Source organism: Phyllobates terribilis, unplaced genomic scaffold (genome assembly GCF_046119375.1).
Source record: "Phyllobates terribilis strain yellow unplaced genomic scaffold, ASM4611937v1 Scaffold_817__1_contigs__length_633815, whole genome shotgun sequence".
Lineage (NCBI taxonomy): Eukaryota > Metazoa > Chordata > Amphibia > Anura > Dendrobatidae > Phyllobates > Phyllobates terribilis.
Window position 1 is genome coordinate 231,757 of NW_027363577.1, and position 18,721 is coordinate 250,477.

The 18,721-nt window shown below is 42.3% G+C and overlaps 1 protein-coding gene across 1 annotated transcript in view; it reads left to right on the top strand.

The window, feature by feature from the left end:
- Positions 1-233: 233 nt before the first annotated feature.
- LOC141240293 (dynein axonemal heavy chain 12-like) overlaps positions 234-18,721 on the top strand; it is a 34,804-nt gene continuing 16,316 nt past the window's right edge. Inside the window, exons 1-3 of the mRNA XM_073668623.1 lie at positions 234-272; positions 4,695-4,816; positions 5,917-6,199. Of these exons, the coding sequence (XP_073524724.1) occupies positions 234-272; positions 4,695-4,816; positions 5,917-6,199 (444 nt within the window). The remainder of the gene's footprint in view (positions 273-4,694; positions 4,817-5,916; positions 6,200-18,721) is intronic.

Genomic DNA, 18,721 nt, shown 5'->3' on the forward strand with positions numbered 1-18,721 from the left:
AAAAAAAAATTGATATCGTCATTACTAAAAAAGTCCGATCTATCGAAATATTAAATTATTCAGACAATATGTTAAACATGAAGAAGGAAAAAAAAAAAAGTTATGGCTCTGGGAAGAAGGGGAGCAAAAAACGAAAACGCAAAAATGGAAAAACCCAAGGTGGTGAAGGGGTTAAAAGCATCAGCTCCCAGCGAAAAATAACCAAGACCTCACTCAGCTCCATGAGCGAAAAGATGCAGGTCTCAGAATATGGAGAGACAAACAATTTAAGGGTCTGAATTTTTTTTTAACCACTAAAATATAAAGAAACGTCATAAGGGTATGTGCACATGTTCAGTAATTGCAGCAGAAAAATCCACTGCAGATATTGGAGTATTATTATCCGTCCTATAACAGAACCCAGAGGGTCCCCTTGCTTCCATTTGTATCAGACATACTGATAGGGAATGTAGATTGTGAGCCCTGATGGGGACAGCGCCCATAATGGCTGTAAATTGTCTGAATTGTAAAGAGCTGCAGAATATGTTGGCGCTATATAAATAAAAAGATTATTATTATTATAAAGATTATTAGTTATGCAAAGGGTTGAAAAAACGCAGCATGTGAACATAGCCTAATAACTGTCCTTAAAAGTAAACTATTATCACTTCTATTTTTAAAGCTTTTTACTCTGCGGCATATTTTCCACACCTGCCTAAAACTTTTGCACAGTACTGTATATGAGATGCTTTTACAAAAAGATGCAGTATTTTTTGATAGTATGATACAAATCACTCTTGCTATGTGACTCCCTATTTCTTAATTTAAGAATCCATGTAGTAATTTGCATTTCGACCTCTAGATGGTGACACCTGAATACTGCAGTGACAATATCTCCTAAATATCCTAGGTCAGTGATGGCGAACCTTTTACAGACCGAGAGCTCAAACTGCAACCGAAAATCCACTTATTTATCCCATAGTGCCAACACGGTCATTTAACCAGAATGCTGAGGTTTTAGTTTAGAAAAACAACTAATACATAGAGCAGGCGAGGGGAACCGAAAGCAGCCACAAACAGGAGCAGGGGTATGAGACTGCAGATAGAAAAAATATGCTCCCCCTTCCATCCTGGTATATGTTTGCCCATCCTTGTATATATGCTGCCCCAATCCTTGTATGTGCTACCCCCCATTCTTGTATATATCCTGCTCCCCATCCTTGTTTATATGCTGCTCCACCATCCTTGTATATATGCTGCTTCCCCATCCTTGTATATATGCTTCTCCCCCATCTTTGTATGTGCTACCCCCATCCTTGTATGTGTTCCCCCAAATCCTTGTATATATGCTTCTCCCCCATCCTTGTATATATGCTGCTCCCCCATCCTTGTATATATGCTGCTTCCCCATCCTTGTATATATGCTGCTGCCCCATCCTTGTATATATGCTGCTTCCCCATCCTTGTATATATGTTTCTCCCCCATCCTTGTAGATATGTTGCTTCCCCATCCTTGTATATATGCTGCTCCCCCATCCTTGTATATATGCTGCTTCCCCATCCTTATATATATGCTGCTCCCTATCCTTGTATATATGCTGCTTCCCCATCCTTGTATATATGCTGCTTCCCCATCCTTGTATATATGCTGCTCCCTCATCCTAGTATATATGCTGCTTCCCCATCCTTGTATATATGCTGCTCCCCCATCCTTGTATATATGCTGCTCCCCCATCCTTGTATATATGCTGCTCCCCCATCCTTGTATATATGCTGCTCCCCCATCCTTGTATATATGCTGCTACCCCATCCTTGTATATATGCTGCTCCCCCAGCCTTGTATATATGCTGCCCCCATCCTTGTATATATGCTGCTCCCCCATCCTTGTATATATGCTGCTCCCCCATCCTTGTATATATGCTGCTCCCCTATCCTTGTATATATGCTGCTTCCCCATCCTTGTATATATGCTGCTTCCCCATCCTTGTAAATATGCTGCTTCCCCATCCTTGTATATATCTTGCTCCCCCATCCTTGTATATATCTTGCTCCCCCATCCTTGTATATATGCTGCTCCCCATTCTTGTATATATGCTGCTCCCCCATCATTGTATATATGTTGCTCCCCTATCCTTGTACATATGCTTCTCCCCCATCCTTGTATATATTCTGCTCCCCCATCCTTGTATATATGCTGCTCCCCCATCCTTGTATATATGCTGCTCCCCCATCCTGGTATATATGCTGCTCCCCTATCCTTGTATATATGCTGCCCCCCATCCTTGTAGATATGTTGCTCCCCCATCCTTGTAAATATGCTGCTCCCCCATCCTTGTAAATATGCTGCTCCCCCATCCTTGTATATATGCTTCTCCCCCATCATTGTATATGTGCTGCTTCCCCATCCTTGTATATATCCTGCTTCCCCATCCTTGTATATATGCTTCTCCCCCAGCCTTGTATATATGCTGCCCCCCATCCTTGTATATATGTTGCTCCCCCATCCTTGTATATATGCTGCTCCCCCATCCTTGTATATATTCTGCTCCCCCATCCTTGTATATATGTTGCTCCCCCATCCTTGTATATATGCTGCTCCCCCATCCTTGTATATATGTTGCTTCCCCATCCTTGTATATATGCTGCCCCCCATCCTTGCATATATGCTGCTTCCCCATCCTTGTATATATGCTGCTTCCCCATCCTTGTATATATGCTGCTTCCACATCCTTGTATATATCCTGCTTCCCCATCCTTGAATATATGCTGCTCCCCCATCCTTGTATATATGCTGCTCCCTATCCTTGTATATATGCTGCTCCCCCATCCTTGTATATATGCTGCTCCCTATCCTTGTATATATGCTGCTCCCCCATCCTTGTATATATGCTGCTCTCCCATCCTTGTATATATGCTGCTCCCCCATCCTTGTATATATGCTGCCCCCCATCCTTGTATGTGCTCCCCCCCATCCTTGTATATATGCTCCCCCCATCCTTGTATATATGCTGCTCCCCCATCCTTGTATATATGCTGCCCCCCATCCTTGTATATATGCTGCTCCCCCATCCTTGTATATATGCTGCCCCCCATCCTTGTATATATGCTGCCCCCCATCCTTGTATATATCCTGCTCCCCCATCCTTGTATATATGCTGCTCTCCCATCCTTGTATATATGCTGCTCCCCCATCCTTGTATATATGCTGCCCCCCATCCTTGTATGTGCTCCCCCCATCCTTGTATATATGCTCCCCCCATCCTTGTATATATGCTGCTCCCCCATCCTTGTATATATGCTGCCCCCCATCCTTGTATATATGCTGCTCCCCCATCCTTGTATATATGCTGCCCCCCATCCTTGTATATATGCTGTCCCCCATTATTGTATATATCCTGCTCCCCCATCCTTGTATATATGCTGCTCTCCCATCCTTGTATATATGCTGCTCCCCCATCCTTGTATATATGCTGCCCCCCATCCTTGTATGTGCTCCCCCCCATCCTTGTATATATGCTCCCCCCATCCTTGTATATATGCTGCTCCCCCATCCTTGTATATATGCTGCCCCCCATCCTTGTATATATGCTGCTCCCCCATCCTTGTATATATGCTGCCCCCCATCCTTGTATATATGCTGCCCCCCATCCTTGTATATATCCTGCTCCCCCATCCTTGTATATATGCTGCCCCCCATCCTTGTACATATGCTTCTCCCCCATCCTTGTCGGAACAAAGAGGAATCTGCTACTAGTGAAAAGTTTCTGTGTTTTCTTATTAGGAGTTTTCCCTGGAGAAGGCGAAGCATACCATGGAAGAAATGTGGGACTCCATATCCTTTAATACCAGTCCCTATCGAGAATCTGGCGTTTCTATTCTATCAGCAGTGGATGAAATCCAAACCACTCTGGATGACCAAATTGTGAAGCCTCAGACAATGAGGGGATCGCCTTTCATCAAGCCCTATGAGAAAGAAATCAAGGTATAAAATATTCACTTGCTTATTGGCAGAAGCTAAGGTTTCATTAGGATCTCCGAGGCTAAAGTTACATGCGGCTCCAGCTTACATGTAAAGGGGATGGTATCAAGGAGTCTCACCAAACTTTCCCTACAAATGTCCAACAATTCAGAATTCATATCCATTGATAATTTATCTTCTAAAACGATAGCATTTTTTTCTATCATTTTCATTTTATGTGTAATTAACTTTTTGCTCTCCTCCTTTAAGCAATGGGAGGAACGACTGATAAGGATCCAGGAAACCATTGATGAATGGCTGAAGGTGCAGGCCCAGTGGCTTTATCTAGACCCCATCTTCTCTTCTGAGGACATCATGCAGCAAATGCCTGAAGAAGGACGCTTATTCCAGACTGTGGACAGAAACTGGAGAGAGATCATGAAACATTGCTTTAAAGACCCGAAGGTAAATGGATGCTTCTTGGTGGACTGATACAAGAAAGCACGGTCATCTTGCATCTAGGATTGATGTTTTCCAAGAGTCCGTGTCCTGATGCTTCCATCACAAGGATCCCGGGTTATGGGGCTCCGCACTGCCTGGACTCCAGCCTCCCGCATCTTCTATTTTCTATCCAAATAGGTTCTAACTTTTTTTTTAATATGAACTATTGGCACAATAGTCAATGAATGTGACCTTTTTTCAGTCTCTATAACTATATAATGGAATCTTACTTATGGGCTATCTACTTTGTTTTAGGTTTTAAGCGCCACTTCTCTGACCGGACTTCTGGAAAAACTTCAGGACAGCAATGTGCTTCTGGATAAAATCATGAAAGGGCTGAATGCCTATCTGGAGAAGAAGAGGCTTTTTTTCCCACGGTATAGTCCTTTCACTTGTTGCAATGATTCTATATACTCCTTAAATAATTTTTTTTTTCTTATTTAAACCATTGAAATCATTTTTGTAATTGGATTTCATTAATAATTTTGCACTGTTTGCCTTCTATTGGCTCTGTGTTGCGCTGGCTATTGGACTTATTTTTAATGTCTTTTTTCAGCTCCTCTTAGCCGATTTATGACCACAGATCACATCAAAGCTGAATGTGCAGGAAACAAAAAGCCTAACGGTGCAACATTTTTAATGAAACTGAATTGTCGCAAATACTCGCAATTAAATGGGTATTCCCATCTCCAAGATCCTATCCCAATATGTAGTAGGCGTAGTAATAATAATAATATTAGCAAATACCTCCAATTAGAAATGTAGTATAGTTCTTCTGATTCACTATGTCGCTTTCCCCAGCTTCGGTATCCATGGTTACGACCACTCATATAGTGACAGTTATTTGCTAGTGGTCGTAACCTAAGCTACTGCAATGCCCTGCACATGGGGTAAGCGACAAAGCAAATCAGAAGAACTATACAACACTTCTAATTGGAGGTATTTGCTAATATTATTATTATTACACGTACTACATATTGGGGTAGAATCTTGGAGATGGGAATACCCATTTCAGTTAAATAAAAAAAGTTCCCAAAGCTGGATAGCCCCTTTAAGCTAGCCATACGCATCAGATATGAGATACCCGTGGTCTGAATGGTTATTTGGCTATTTCTCCTGACTCCCACATATTCTGCTGAACAGTCATGTGTTTTTAATGGAGAGAGAGGAGAAAGTCAGTACTGGACACCTCCGGCAGCGGGTTATCTCCCCTGAGAGCCAAAAGACCGGGTATTGAAATCCCATCTGCCCGATCCTTCTGGCCCTGACATCCTCTATCGGGGGAGAGTCATGAGACCCCCATACACATCAGTGGGTAGGCCGGTCCTGCTGCAATCGTCAGGTTTAAACTATTTTAATCCAATGTGTATGGGGACTGAATCTTTACTTTAAAGCTTTGCTTTTCTATTTTCTCACAGACACTAATACAAATGGCGCCTGACCCAATACTTTATCATATTGTGCATTTTCGCTTTAGCTTTTTCTTCCTGTCCAACGACGAAATGCTAGAAATTCTCTCTGAGACTAAAGATCCTCTGCGGGTCCAACCACATCTAAAGAAGGGCTTTGAAGGCATCGCAAAGCTGGAGTTCCTTCCTAACCTGGACATCAAAGCCATGTACAGCACCGAGGGGGAACGCGTAGAGCTCATCCAGACCATCTCCACCTCCGAGGCTCGGGGGGCCGTGGAGAAGTGGCTCATCCAAGGGGAAGATGTCATGTTAAGGAGCGTGCATGATGTTATTGCTCGGTCACGAATGGTACGGATCTACCTACAGACCAAAAGCATTAATTGGAACTAATCTAGTACTTTTATATTTGTATAAGATTATTTGGCAGCAGTGAATGATTTGTGGATGATGTATCTCTTGCTATAGAGCCAGGTAGCAGATCTTCTACCTGAAATCGGTAGAAATGAATTTGCTAGATAATACTAGTAAGGTTGTCCCTCTCTTAAATGCTTCTGTCAACGTAATTTAACTTTGTTTTTTTAAAAGGCATACCCCGAGACTGCAAGAAAAGACTGGGTGAGGGAATGGCCGGGACAGGTCGTGCTCTGTGTGTCTCAGATGTTCTGGACAAGTGAAGTGCATGAAGCTATCGGCAGTGGCTCAGAGGTACGGCATAAGCTCCTTTACTGATCAAGGTTGCTTCACTAGAAACAGTCATGGCCGGAAGTGTTGGCACCCTTGAAGTATTTTCCATAAAATTATTGCAATTGCATGTGTATTTTTTGTTATACACATGTTTATTTCCTTTGTGTGTATTGGAACAGCACAAAAAAAACAGAGAAAAAAAGGCAAATTGGATATAATTTCACACAAAACCCCAAAAATGGGCCGGACAAAATTGTTGGCATCTTTCCAAAATTGTGGGTAAACAATTTTGTTTCAAGCATGTGATGCTCGTTCAAACTCACCTGTGGCAAGTAAAAGGTGTGGGCAATATGAAAATCACACCTGAAACCCGATACAAAGGGGAAAAGTCGACTCAATCTTTGCGTTGTTACGTGCCACACTAAGTAGGGAGAACAGAAAGAGGAAAAGAGAACTGTCTGAGGACTTGAGAACCAAAATTGTTGACCAATATCTTCTTTTTGTGTTGTTCCAATACACACAAATTAAACAAACATGTGAACAACAAAACATGTGTAATTGTAATAATTTTCTGGGAGAAATACATATATATACATTCATAGACAGACTTCAGGTGTTCTCCTGCTAATAGACTGTCATACCCAGGGACGCAGCTTATAGGAGTTTCCAGGGGCGGATATACCATTGGTGCAACAGAGGTAAGGGGACCCACATTCACATCAAAAGATGCAAGTAGCTTCTTTCACAGTACGTTATTAGACTGCAAAGAGCCCATGTACTGTTCTTGCCCATGGGTCTTCTCCTGGGGGTTGCAGTTGTACAGCGGCTCAATATCTTGAAGGTACCCAAAAGGCTCCATAGTATTGTTGGGATTTTGCATTGATTCATGCATCTTGTCTAGAGATGAGCAACTAAATTTGCAGGACCTTGGTCTAAGAGAGCAGGTTAGTAGTCTGTGGCTGTTGGATGGGAGCCTTGCTAACCGCCTCTTACATGCCGGCATCCCTGGCTCCTCTTTTGATTGGCCGGCCAGGCGTGATGTCATTTGTGCCTCACACCACAACTCTGACATCGACATCAAAAGAGGAGCCAGAGATGCCGGTTCACGGAGCTCCGGTCCTGCGGCCGTGGAATACTGACCCGACTGTTGGACCAGAGTCCTGCAAATCCATTCGCTCATCTCTACTCTCGTCATATCTACCAATAAGGGAAGACATTGTATGGGATTTCCCATAATACCAGCATAAAATTAATCCATCTGCATTGAGTTTTCCATGCTGTTTGTGGCAGGGTTTTATAGAGGTACATCTGGGTATTTGGAGCTCTGGGTTCTATCCAGATCTCCAACTTCTATAAAGATATGTTGTAAAATTGTTGTGTACATTAAAAAGTGCCTGCATATTGTGGAGTTCTCAATCTAGTCTGCAGCTTATAATCTGTATAGATTTCAGCCCCCTTGCAATATGTATGTTCTATGAATGTTTCTGCAGATGATTTCACCGTTACATCCTTCTTGTAGGGCCTGAAAAACTCCTATGATAATCTGCAGCTCCAGCTAAATGATATTGTGGAGCTTGTGCGAGGAGGCAAATTGTCCCAGCAGACTCGCAGCACATTGGGGGCTCTCGTCACCATAGAGGGGCACGCTCGTGACGTGGGCATGGAAATGATCCAAACAGGTTTGTGCAAACATCATGGCTGGCACCAAACTTTCCAATACCATGTTCTATTTATCATACACTACATGGAGAAAGGTATTGTGCCCCCTCCACATTACACCTACAGGGGCTTTTATGGCCTCCTATTCTAAATCCATATACAGGATGTTAATATGGAGTCAGTCCCTCTACAGATATCACAGCTCAATATGCCGAGCACCTTCATACATTTCACCCCATTCCTATGTTCTTTCCATATCTATGTTATATTCCCCCCTCTTTTCTTTGGGTTTTCATAGGACACAATTGATCTTGTCACAGTAAAGCAATCTTGGGGTGTACTTACAATGACGTCTATGGGGCAGTAGTCATTTATGCATATTGAGATGGTGGTCACTATACAGTTATATGAAAAAGTTTGGGCACCCCTATTAATCTTAAGCTTAATGTTTTATAAAAATTGGTGTTTTTGCAACAGCTATTTCAGTTTGATATATGTAATAACTGTTGGACACAGTAATGTTTCTGCCTTGAAATGAGGTTTATTGTACTAACAGAAAATGTGCAATCTGCATTCAAACAAAATTTGACAGGTGCATAAGTAAGTATGGGCACAGTTATCATTTTCTTGTTTTAAATACTCCTACCTACTTTTTACTGACTTGCTAAAGCACTTTTTTTGGTTTTGTAACCTCATTGAGCTTTGAACTTCATAGCCAGGTGTATGCAATCATGAGAAAAGCTACTTAAAGTGGCCACTTGCAAGTTGTTCTCCTGTTTGAATCTCCTCTGAAGAGTGGCATCATGGGCTCCTCAAAACAACTGTCAAATGATCTGAAAACAAAGATTATTCAACATAGTTGTTCAGGGGAAGGATACAAAAAGCTGTCTCAGAGATTTAACCTGTCAGTTTCCACTGTGAGGAACATAGTAAGGAAATGGAAGAACACAGGGACAGTTCTTGTTAATGCCAGAAGTGGCAGGCCAAGAAAAACATCAGAAAGGCAGAGAAGAAGAATGGTGAGATCAGTCAAGGACAATCCTCAGACCACCTCCAGAGAGCTGCAGCATCAACTTGCTTCAGATGGTGTCACTGTGCATCGGTCAACTATACAACGCACTTTGCACAAGGAGAAGCTGTATGGGAGAGTGATGCGAAAGAAGCCGTTTCTGCAAGCACGCCACAAACCGAGTCGGCTGAGGTATGCAAAAGCACATTTGGAGAAGCCAATTTCCTTTTGGAAGAAGGTCCTGTGGACTGATGAAACCAAGATTGAGTTGTTTGGTCATACAAAAAGGCGTTATGCATGGCGGCAAAAAAACACAGCATTCCAAGAAAAACACTTGCTACCCACAGTAAAATTTGGTGGAGGTTCCATCATGCTTTGGGGCTGTGTGGCCAATGCCGGCACCGGGAATCTTGTTAAAGTTGAGGGACGCATGGATTCCACTCAGTATCAGCAGATTCTTGACAATAATGTTCAAGAATCAAAGTTGAAGTTACGCAGGGGATGGATCTTTCAGCAAGACAATGATCCAAAACACCGCTCCAAATCTATCCAGGCATTCATGCAGAGGAACAATTACAATGTTCTGGAATGGCCATCCCAGTCCCCAGACCTGAATATCATTGAACATCTGTGGGATCATTTGAAGAGGGCTGTCCATGCTCGGCGACCATCAAACTTAACTGAACTGGAATTGTTTTGTAAAGAGGAATGGTCAAAAATACCTTCATCCAGGATCCAGGATCTCATTAAAAGCTACAGGAAGCGACTAGAGGCTGTTATTTTTGCAAAAGGAGGATCTACTAAATATTAATGTCACGTTTCTGGTGAGGTGCCCATACTTATGCACCTGTCAAATTTAGCTTGAATGCAGATTGCACATTTTCTGTTAGTACAATAAACCTCATTTCAAGGCAGAAACATTACTGTGTCCAACAGTTATTACATATATCAAACTGAAATAGCTGTTGCAAAAACACCAATTTTTATAAAACATTAAGCTTAAGATTAATAGGGGTGCCCAAACTTTTTCATATAACTGTAGCTAATCAGAAGAACTAGACTACATTTCTAATTGGAGATATTTGCAAACATTATTATTATTATACCTATTACATATTGGGACAGGATCTTGGAGATGGGAATACCCCTTTAACCACACTTTGACTGACCTTCCTCTGATGTGGAATAGACACATCACTTTTAGGTCTGGGGTGGAGGATAGTGTAAATGGACATAATGGGCTCCCCGGCTCTATGCCTAGTTTACAGTAATTTAGTTTCATTTGTTGACTGACCCATCTGGTTTGCGCATTTCAGGTTCTTTTCCGGACTGTAGCAATGATGGTCCCCAACTATGCTCTGATTGCGGAGATCTGCCTTTATTCTTACGGTTTTCTGCACGCTAAACCTCTAAACATTTACAAACTCCCCGTCAGCCAGCAAAAACGAGTTCACTGACAGTATCTCACTTAACTCATTCTGCAGCCGGCAATTAACAGTGCAACACAGAGGCCACATGTATTCCCTATGGAAAAACAATTCTGCAGCATATTATAGTGCAACTCAGCAGCGTTCCATTCCTCTTTTATCATTCCTGGAAATGTAGGAATTAATTGAAATCTGTCAATAACGAGTACCCTACACAGTCTGACAATGTCACCACTGTTTGGGCACAGTCAGTGTATAGGGTTGTCCCCTATATAGATTATATATACATTATATATAATTTACACGTACATTTCCAGGAGGTATAACAGAGGGACGATACAATGTAGAGTTTTAGGAAAAGAGGTTTCATCCTTATTTTTTGGAGAATACTATTCTTTACTAATACAGACATACCACAAGAACTGACGGCTCCTTTGTAATGGGGTTCTTCACTTTTAATATTGTTTCATGTCATATTGTATATGAATTATTTTATCATTTAATCCTTTTTCATTCTATTTAGCTCTTGTGGTCAATTAAGGATGTAAACGAACCCAAATTTTTGTCTCCTGATATTCCTCTGTTCAATGGGATTACCAGTGACCTGTTCCCTGGCATTCAACTTCCGGAAGCCGACTATAAGGTATTAAAATATAATAGTGTCTTAAAGGGGTTTTCCAAGACTTAAAGAGGACTTGTCCCTCGCCATAAATATGTAAATGCCGCTGTTCTCCTGACTCCGGCATTGTTTTTCTTTTCTTCCTGCTCCTCTCCGTTCCTGACATCTGTCACTCTCCTCTAGCCCTTTAAGCCAACTGGGCAAGGCCTTCCTGAAGACTCCCACAGAGAGGACTTGATGACCACGCCCAATTGGCTATTAAAAATTATGAACTAGATTTCTATAAAGAGGCTATATCTCAGGAATGGAGAGGCGCAGGAGCAAAAGAAAAACAACACCGGATTCAGAACAGCGGCATTTACATCAGGTAATAAAATTGCATATTAATGGCAAGTGATAGGTCCTATATAGCGGGCCAGCTATCATTAGGATGACAGTTATCTTTCCCGGCTCCCCCATATTCAGGAATGCTCGCTCCTGTTTTCTCTATGACAGAGTCGCTGCCAGAATCTTATGGCAGCTGCTAATTTCAGGGTCAGAGAGTAAGGATTGGGTGATTAAATTCCAACCGCCCGATTTTTATGTCCCCCAACATAATCTGTCATGAGGCCCCCATACACAGTAGATGGTGGACCAATCCCATTGAAATCACCCGATCCTGATCCACTGCTTTGGAATTGGGTTACATAACCTTGTCACTCATCGTCCGGTCCCATTAGTGCAACCTGGGCAGTTGCACAGGGGCACCAGAGGTAAGGGGGCTCACTTATACCTCCAATGCAAGATGATCTGATGTAGAAAAAAATGGTTAAAACATCTGTGAGTGATTTATCGCTAGTTTAGTTGTAGGTTATGGAGACATTTTTTTTTAGATGAATGAATCGATTCGCAGGAGACTGATCCAATGGCCAGGTGTCATGGGTGCGTCATATGTGACAGACAGTCGCCCTGCAGTTGGTTGCAGGAGATCCCTTCGTTTGGCATTACAGACATCTTCTTAGCGGTCTCAATGTAGGACCCAGCGGCTACCTCCCTCCTGTTCTAATTGACAATCAGGCCTGGGTGTTTAAATACTTCCAGGTTGCTACACAGAGGCGCCAGTGATATTCACATGACCCCTTGTGAAGGCTTGGAGCAAGTGCAGTTCTTACTTCCTCTCTGGTGCTAAGAGGATGTGTGTGCCATCTCTCTGAAGTCGACTCAAGCTAAGCTACTTCCCCTTTGTCTGTCTCCCCTTGCTGTCTTTAGTTGTCAGTGGGGATCGACTAGTGCTCACCCCCCTTCCCTATCTAGGGTCAAGCGCTAAGGAAATACAGGGATAGGTTCCTGTGCGGCAACTGGTGAGGAACCAATATAGAGTGGGTAGGGGAGACAGGGTGATTGCAGATCAGCCTAGGAGGTCTCCATTTCCCCCTTTCCCTAGTATCTGGGCTCCCTTCCCCTCATCCCTTTGTGTCGCACTTTGTCTTTCCTACACTGTGCGTGACATCAGCTCAGTGGTGGGCACTGAATGAGACCCCTGAGAGCCACCTTATTTCTTCCTGCCCCCCGGCTCTTCTTCAGATTAGCCGGCCTGGCATGACGTTATGGTTGCAGCATGATGTACACCAGGCCATATAATCAGAAGAGGAGCCGGGGATGCCGGCAGCTAAGAGGCGGCTCTCAGGAGTCCCGTCCAGCTTCCACAGAATACTGATCTGGGTCCTGAAAATGTATTCTCCCACCTCTAATTGGATCCACTGTAATCAGACTGATGAAATATTTTACCTTCCTTTTGCTCAGGATTTACTCGAATGCGCACAGGAGAGCTGTGCTGGACACAACATCCAGCCCGAGAAGGTCTTCCTGGAGGAAATGATCCAGACGTATGAGATGATGATTGTCAGACACAGGTAAGCTGTAACTACAAAAGTCCATGGGACGGGGGATTTATTCTTCGCTGTTTCCATTTTATACAATGGACCATGCTGCATTTTGTTTATCCCGTACAGTTTTATGTTGGTTGGAGAGCCGTTCTCTGGAAAAACGAAGGTCCTCCACGTCCTCGCTGATACGCTGTCTCTTATGAATGAGCGAGGGTGCGAAGAAGAAAAAGTGATTTACCGGACAGTGAACCCTAAAGCCATCACCATGGGGCAGCTGTTCGGGCAGTTTGATCCAGTGTCACATGAGGTTCGTCTATGATTGGAATTATTGTTTACTAGATGGTGGCCCGATTCTAACACATCGGTATTCTAGAATATGTATGCGGCCGACCGGGTGCAATTAGCAGAGCGGTGTTTAAATTTGCCGCCAAAATCGCTGATTGGTCGCGGCCGGCAACCGCGACCAATCAGCAAAGCGGTGTTTAAATTTGGCAGCAACATCGGTGATTGGTCGCGGGCGGCGGCCACGACCAATCAGCGTCGTATTAGTGAGGACCGGGGAGCGGCGCTGCTTGTGCGGCTACTTCCGCTGCGAGAAGCTGGGAGATGTGCGGCTGCTCGCAGCAGAAGCATCCCGACCGGCGGCGCCGCTCCCCGGTCCTCCGTTCAGCTAGCGGCAGGGAGATGAGCGCCTCGCGCCAGTGATCTCCCTGCTGCATCGCCGCTGACCTCCGTCCTGCAGATGAGCCGCTAACGGCCGCCATCTTTTTCTCAAATCCCGCGTCGCTGATTGGCCGCGGCCGGACCAATCAGCGACGCGGGATTTCCTGGACAGACAGACAGACAGACGGGATAAGACGATTATATATATAGATAATTCTAATATCTTTGCTGAAAATGGGAAAAAGCCCTTTTATGGCTTATGGACATGGTAGAAGGGGTTCCTTCAGAGACATAGACCCCAGCCATACATTGCCGGGCAATCATTTTATTATGACTTACTCCCTGTTTGCACAAAAATTGGAAACTGTTTTATTTTCCCCATCAGACATGGAAACAACAAATTGTATTATTTATGCCAGAAATTAGCATAAATTTGCATACTTCCAGCAACATTCTGACTAGACTGTGTCTGGCCTCACTCAATACACTTGCTTTGAGTGAGGTCACGCACTTCTAGTTGGCATGTGACCGCATATATGCAAATCACTTACTTGCGGTCTCTCCCGGTGCCGGCACGTTCACTTCAATAGGGGCCACGTGTAGTCAATACATGTGTATCATCAATATCATAATCCCAGGCATTCCCTTTAATAATCCTTTCAATTGTGGGATTGTATTGGATTTTATGGGAAGAGCAATTTTATTGATGCCTCTCTTCATTTGCAGTGGACCGATGGGATAGTCGCTAATACTTTCCGGGAGTTTGCGTTATCTGAGACCCCGGAAAGAAAATGGGTTATCTTTGATGGACCTATTGATACGCTAGGGATAGAAAGTATGAACACAGTCCTAGATGATAACAAAAAGGTAACTCTCTATTTTACTTTGTGAAAACTTTTTTTTATTTAACCGCTTCCCGACCGCCCACTGTAGATAAACGTCCGCGCTGCCTGGGCTCTGTGCAGCACGAACGCTTAAAAATGGTGGGTGGTCCCGCAGCGCTCAGGACCCCGAGGGTCCTGCAAGCGCTGAGGGTGCGGTGCAGAGCAATAGCTCTGACAGGGAACATCATCGGGACCTGATTGGATCAGGTCCCAGTGATGATAACCCTTTGCTGTCTTCTTTATGCCGTGATCTATAGTGATCGCGGCATATAGAAGACAGCAGGCGGAGAGGGGGTCGTCTACTTACCTCTCCGACGACCCCTGACACCTTCCAGGACCTGGCGTTGCTATGGCAGCTGGAGGTCACATGACCGCCTCCAGATCTGCCATATATGGTGTCCTGCAAGGCTCAGCCTGCAGCTGAAGCCTGGCAGGAGACACTGACTGTGAAACAGTCAGCAAAGATCTCATGTAATGTAATATATGTCTATTACATTACATGAGATCAGTGATCAGAAAAATAAAAATTAATGTACCATACAGGGACTAAGTAAAAATTTAAAAAAAAAAGTAAAAAAAATGTTTTCAAACTACTAAAAAAAAAATCACAAAATAAATAAAAATAAATAAATAAAATATTAAACCGATAAATCCGTATATTTATGAAAAAACAAAAAAAGTACACATATTTGGTATCGCCGCATCCGAAACAACCCAAGCTATAAAACTGTCACACTAATTAACTCCTTCTGTGCACACCGTAATAAAAATAAATAAAAAACGGAGCAAAAAACTATGCTTTTTCCTCATATCGCCAAACAAAAAGTGGAAAAAAATGCGATTAAAAAGCAAAATGGAAATAAAAATGGTAACGCTGAAAACGTCATCTTGTTCCGCAAAAAACAAGCCGCGATAGAGCTCCATCAGCCGAAAAATAAAAAAGTTATAGCTCTCAGAATAAAGCAATGCAAAAAAAATATTTTTTCTATAAAATTGTTTTATTGTGTAAAAGCGCCAAAACATAAAAAAATATACAGTAAGTGTAGTATCACTGTAAACGTACTGACCTGAAGAATAACGCTGCCTTATCACTTTTACCACACGCAGAACGGCATAAAAAAAAAACTCAAAAAAATATTCCTGAATTGTTGGTTTTTGTTAATTTTACCTCCCAAAAAACGGAATAGAAAGCGATCAAAAAATGTCACGTACCTAAAAATGGTACGAATAAAAATGTCAACTCGTCCCGCAAAAAACAAGCCATCACATGACTCTGTCGGCCGAAATATGGAAAAATTATAGCTCTCAAAATATGGCAATATAAAAACTAGATTTTGCAAAAAAAAGCGTTTCTTAGTGTGTGATAGCTGTCAATCATAAAAACCCGATATGAATCTGGTATCTCTGTAATCGCACCGACCCGAAGAATAAAGTAATCTCATCACTTATACCGCACGAGGAACGGCGTAAAAAATAAATAAAACCAATTCTTCATCTGCTACTGATTTGTTTATTATGTCTCCCAATGTGCTCACCACACATCTAGATAAGTTCCTTAAGGGGTCTAGTTTCCAAAATGGTGTCACTTGTGGGGGGTTTCCACTGTTTAGGCACATCAGGGACTCCCCAAATGCAACATGGCGTCCGCTAATTATTCAAGCAAATTTTACATTCAAAAAGTCAAATGGCGCTCCTTCCCTTCCAAACCCTGCCGTGCGCCCAATCAGTGGTTTTCCCCCACATATGGGGTATTGGCGTGTTCAGGAGAAATTGCACAACAAACTTCATGGTGCAATTTATTCTATTACCCTTATAATAATGCAAAATTAGGGGATGAAAAACATTTTTGTAGGAAAAATGTGAATATTTTATTTTTACAGCTCAATATTATAAACTTCTGTGAAGCACCTTGGGGCTCAAGGTGCTCACCACACATCTAGATAAGTTCCCTAAGGGGTCTAGTTTCCAAAATGGTGTCACTTGTGGGGAGTTTCCACTGTTTAGGCACATCAGGAGCTCTCCAAACGCAACATGGTGTCTGCTAATTATTCAAACAAATTTTGCATTCAAAAAGTCTAATGGCGCTCCTTCCCTTCCGAACCCTGCAGTGCGCCCAAACAGTGGTTTTCCCTCACACATGGGGTATCAGCGCGCTCAAGAGAAATTGCACAAAAAAATTTGGGGTTCATTTTTTCCTGCTACCCCTGCGAAAATAAAAAAAATTGGGTCTAAAGTAACATTTTTGTGAAAAAAGTTAAATGTTCATTTTTTTCTTCCACATTCCAAAAATTCCTGTGAAGCACCTGAAGGGTTAATAAAGTTCTTGAATGTGGTTTTGAGCACCTTGAGGGGTGCAGTTTTTAGAATGGTGTCACTTTTGGGTATTTTCTGTCATAAAGACCCATCAAAGTGACTTCAAATATGATGTGGTCCCTAAAAAAATGTTTTTGTAAATTTTGTTGAAAAAATGAGAAATCGCTGGTCAACTTTTAACCCTTATAGCTCCCTAACAAAAAAAAATGTTGGTTCCAAAATTGTGCTGATGTAAAGTAGACATGTGGGAAATGTTATTTATTAACTATTTTGTGTGACATATCTCTCTGATTTAAGGGCATGAAAATTCAAAGTTTGAAAATTGCAAAATTTTAAAAATTTTCGCCAAATTTCCAATTTTTTCACAAATAAACGGAAGTGATATCGAATAAATTTTACCACTATCATGAAGTACAATATGTCACAAAAAAACATTCTCAGAATCAGCGGGATCCGTTGAAGCGTTCCAGAGTAATTACTTCATAAATTGACAGTGGTCAGAATTGAAAAAATTGGCCCGGTCACGAAGGCAAAAACAGGCTCTGGCGCAAAGTGGTTAAACAATTCTCGACTGCCCATATGATGATGCCATATGTTTGGAAGCTTCTAATAGATATTTGGGCAACATCTGAGTTAACTAGAGATACACCTGTGGATGTATTTTAATGCACACCTGAAACACACTGCTTCTTTGTGTAGCATCATGGGAAAGTGTAAATAAATCAGCCAAGATATCAGGAAGAGAATTGTGGACTTGCTCAAGTCTGGCTCATCCTTGGGTACAATTTCAAGATATCTGAAGGTGCCTCTTTCATCTGTACAAACAATTATATGCAAGTACAAACAAGATTGGAATGTCCAGCCATCATACCACTCAGGAAGGAGACGGGTTCTGTGTCCCAGAGATGAACGTGCTTTGGTCCGACATGTGCATATCAACCCCAGGACTAAAGCAAAAGACCTTGTGAAGAGGATGGCAGAAGCTAGTAAGATTGTCAGAGTGACAATTCACAGTGAAACGAGTACTGTATCAACATGGGCTGAAAGACCACTCTGCCAGGAAGAAGCCATTACTCCAAAAGAAACATAAAAAATCCAGATTAATGTTTGCAAATGCACACAGGAACAAAGACCTTAATTTTTGGAGACATGTCCTGTGGTCTGATGAAACTAGAATTGAACTTTTTGTGCATAATGACCATCGTTAAGTTTGGAGGAAAAAGGGAGAAGCTTAGAAGCCTAAGAACACCATCCCAACTGTGAAACACGGGGGTGGCAGCATCATGTTGTGGGGTTGCTTTGCTGCAAGAGGGACTTGGTGCACATCACAAAATAATTAGATGGCTTCATGAGAAAAGAAGATTATGTGGCAATACTGAAGCAACATCTCAAGACATCAGCCAGGAAGTTAAAGCTTGAGCAGAAATGGGTCCTCCAAATGAGCAATGACCCGAAGCATACTGCCAAAATGGAAACAAAGTGGCTTAACCCCTTCGTGACCAAACCAATTTTTTTAAATCTGACCAGTGTCACTTTATGTAGTAATAACTCTGGAATAACATATCCCATAGCTTTTGAGACTGTTTTTTGTGACACATGATACTTTATAATAATGGTAAATTTAGGCTGATATGGTTTGCGTTTATTTATAAAAATATCAGAAACTTGGCAAAAATGTCTTAAAAATTGCACTTTTCAAACTATGATTGATTATGCCTTTAATCCCAATAGTCATACCACACAAAAA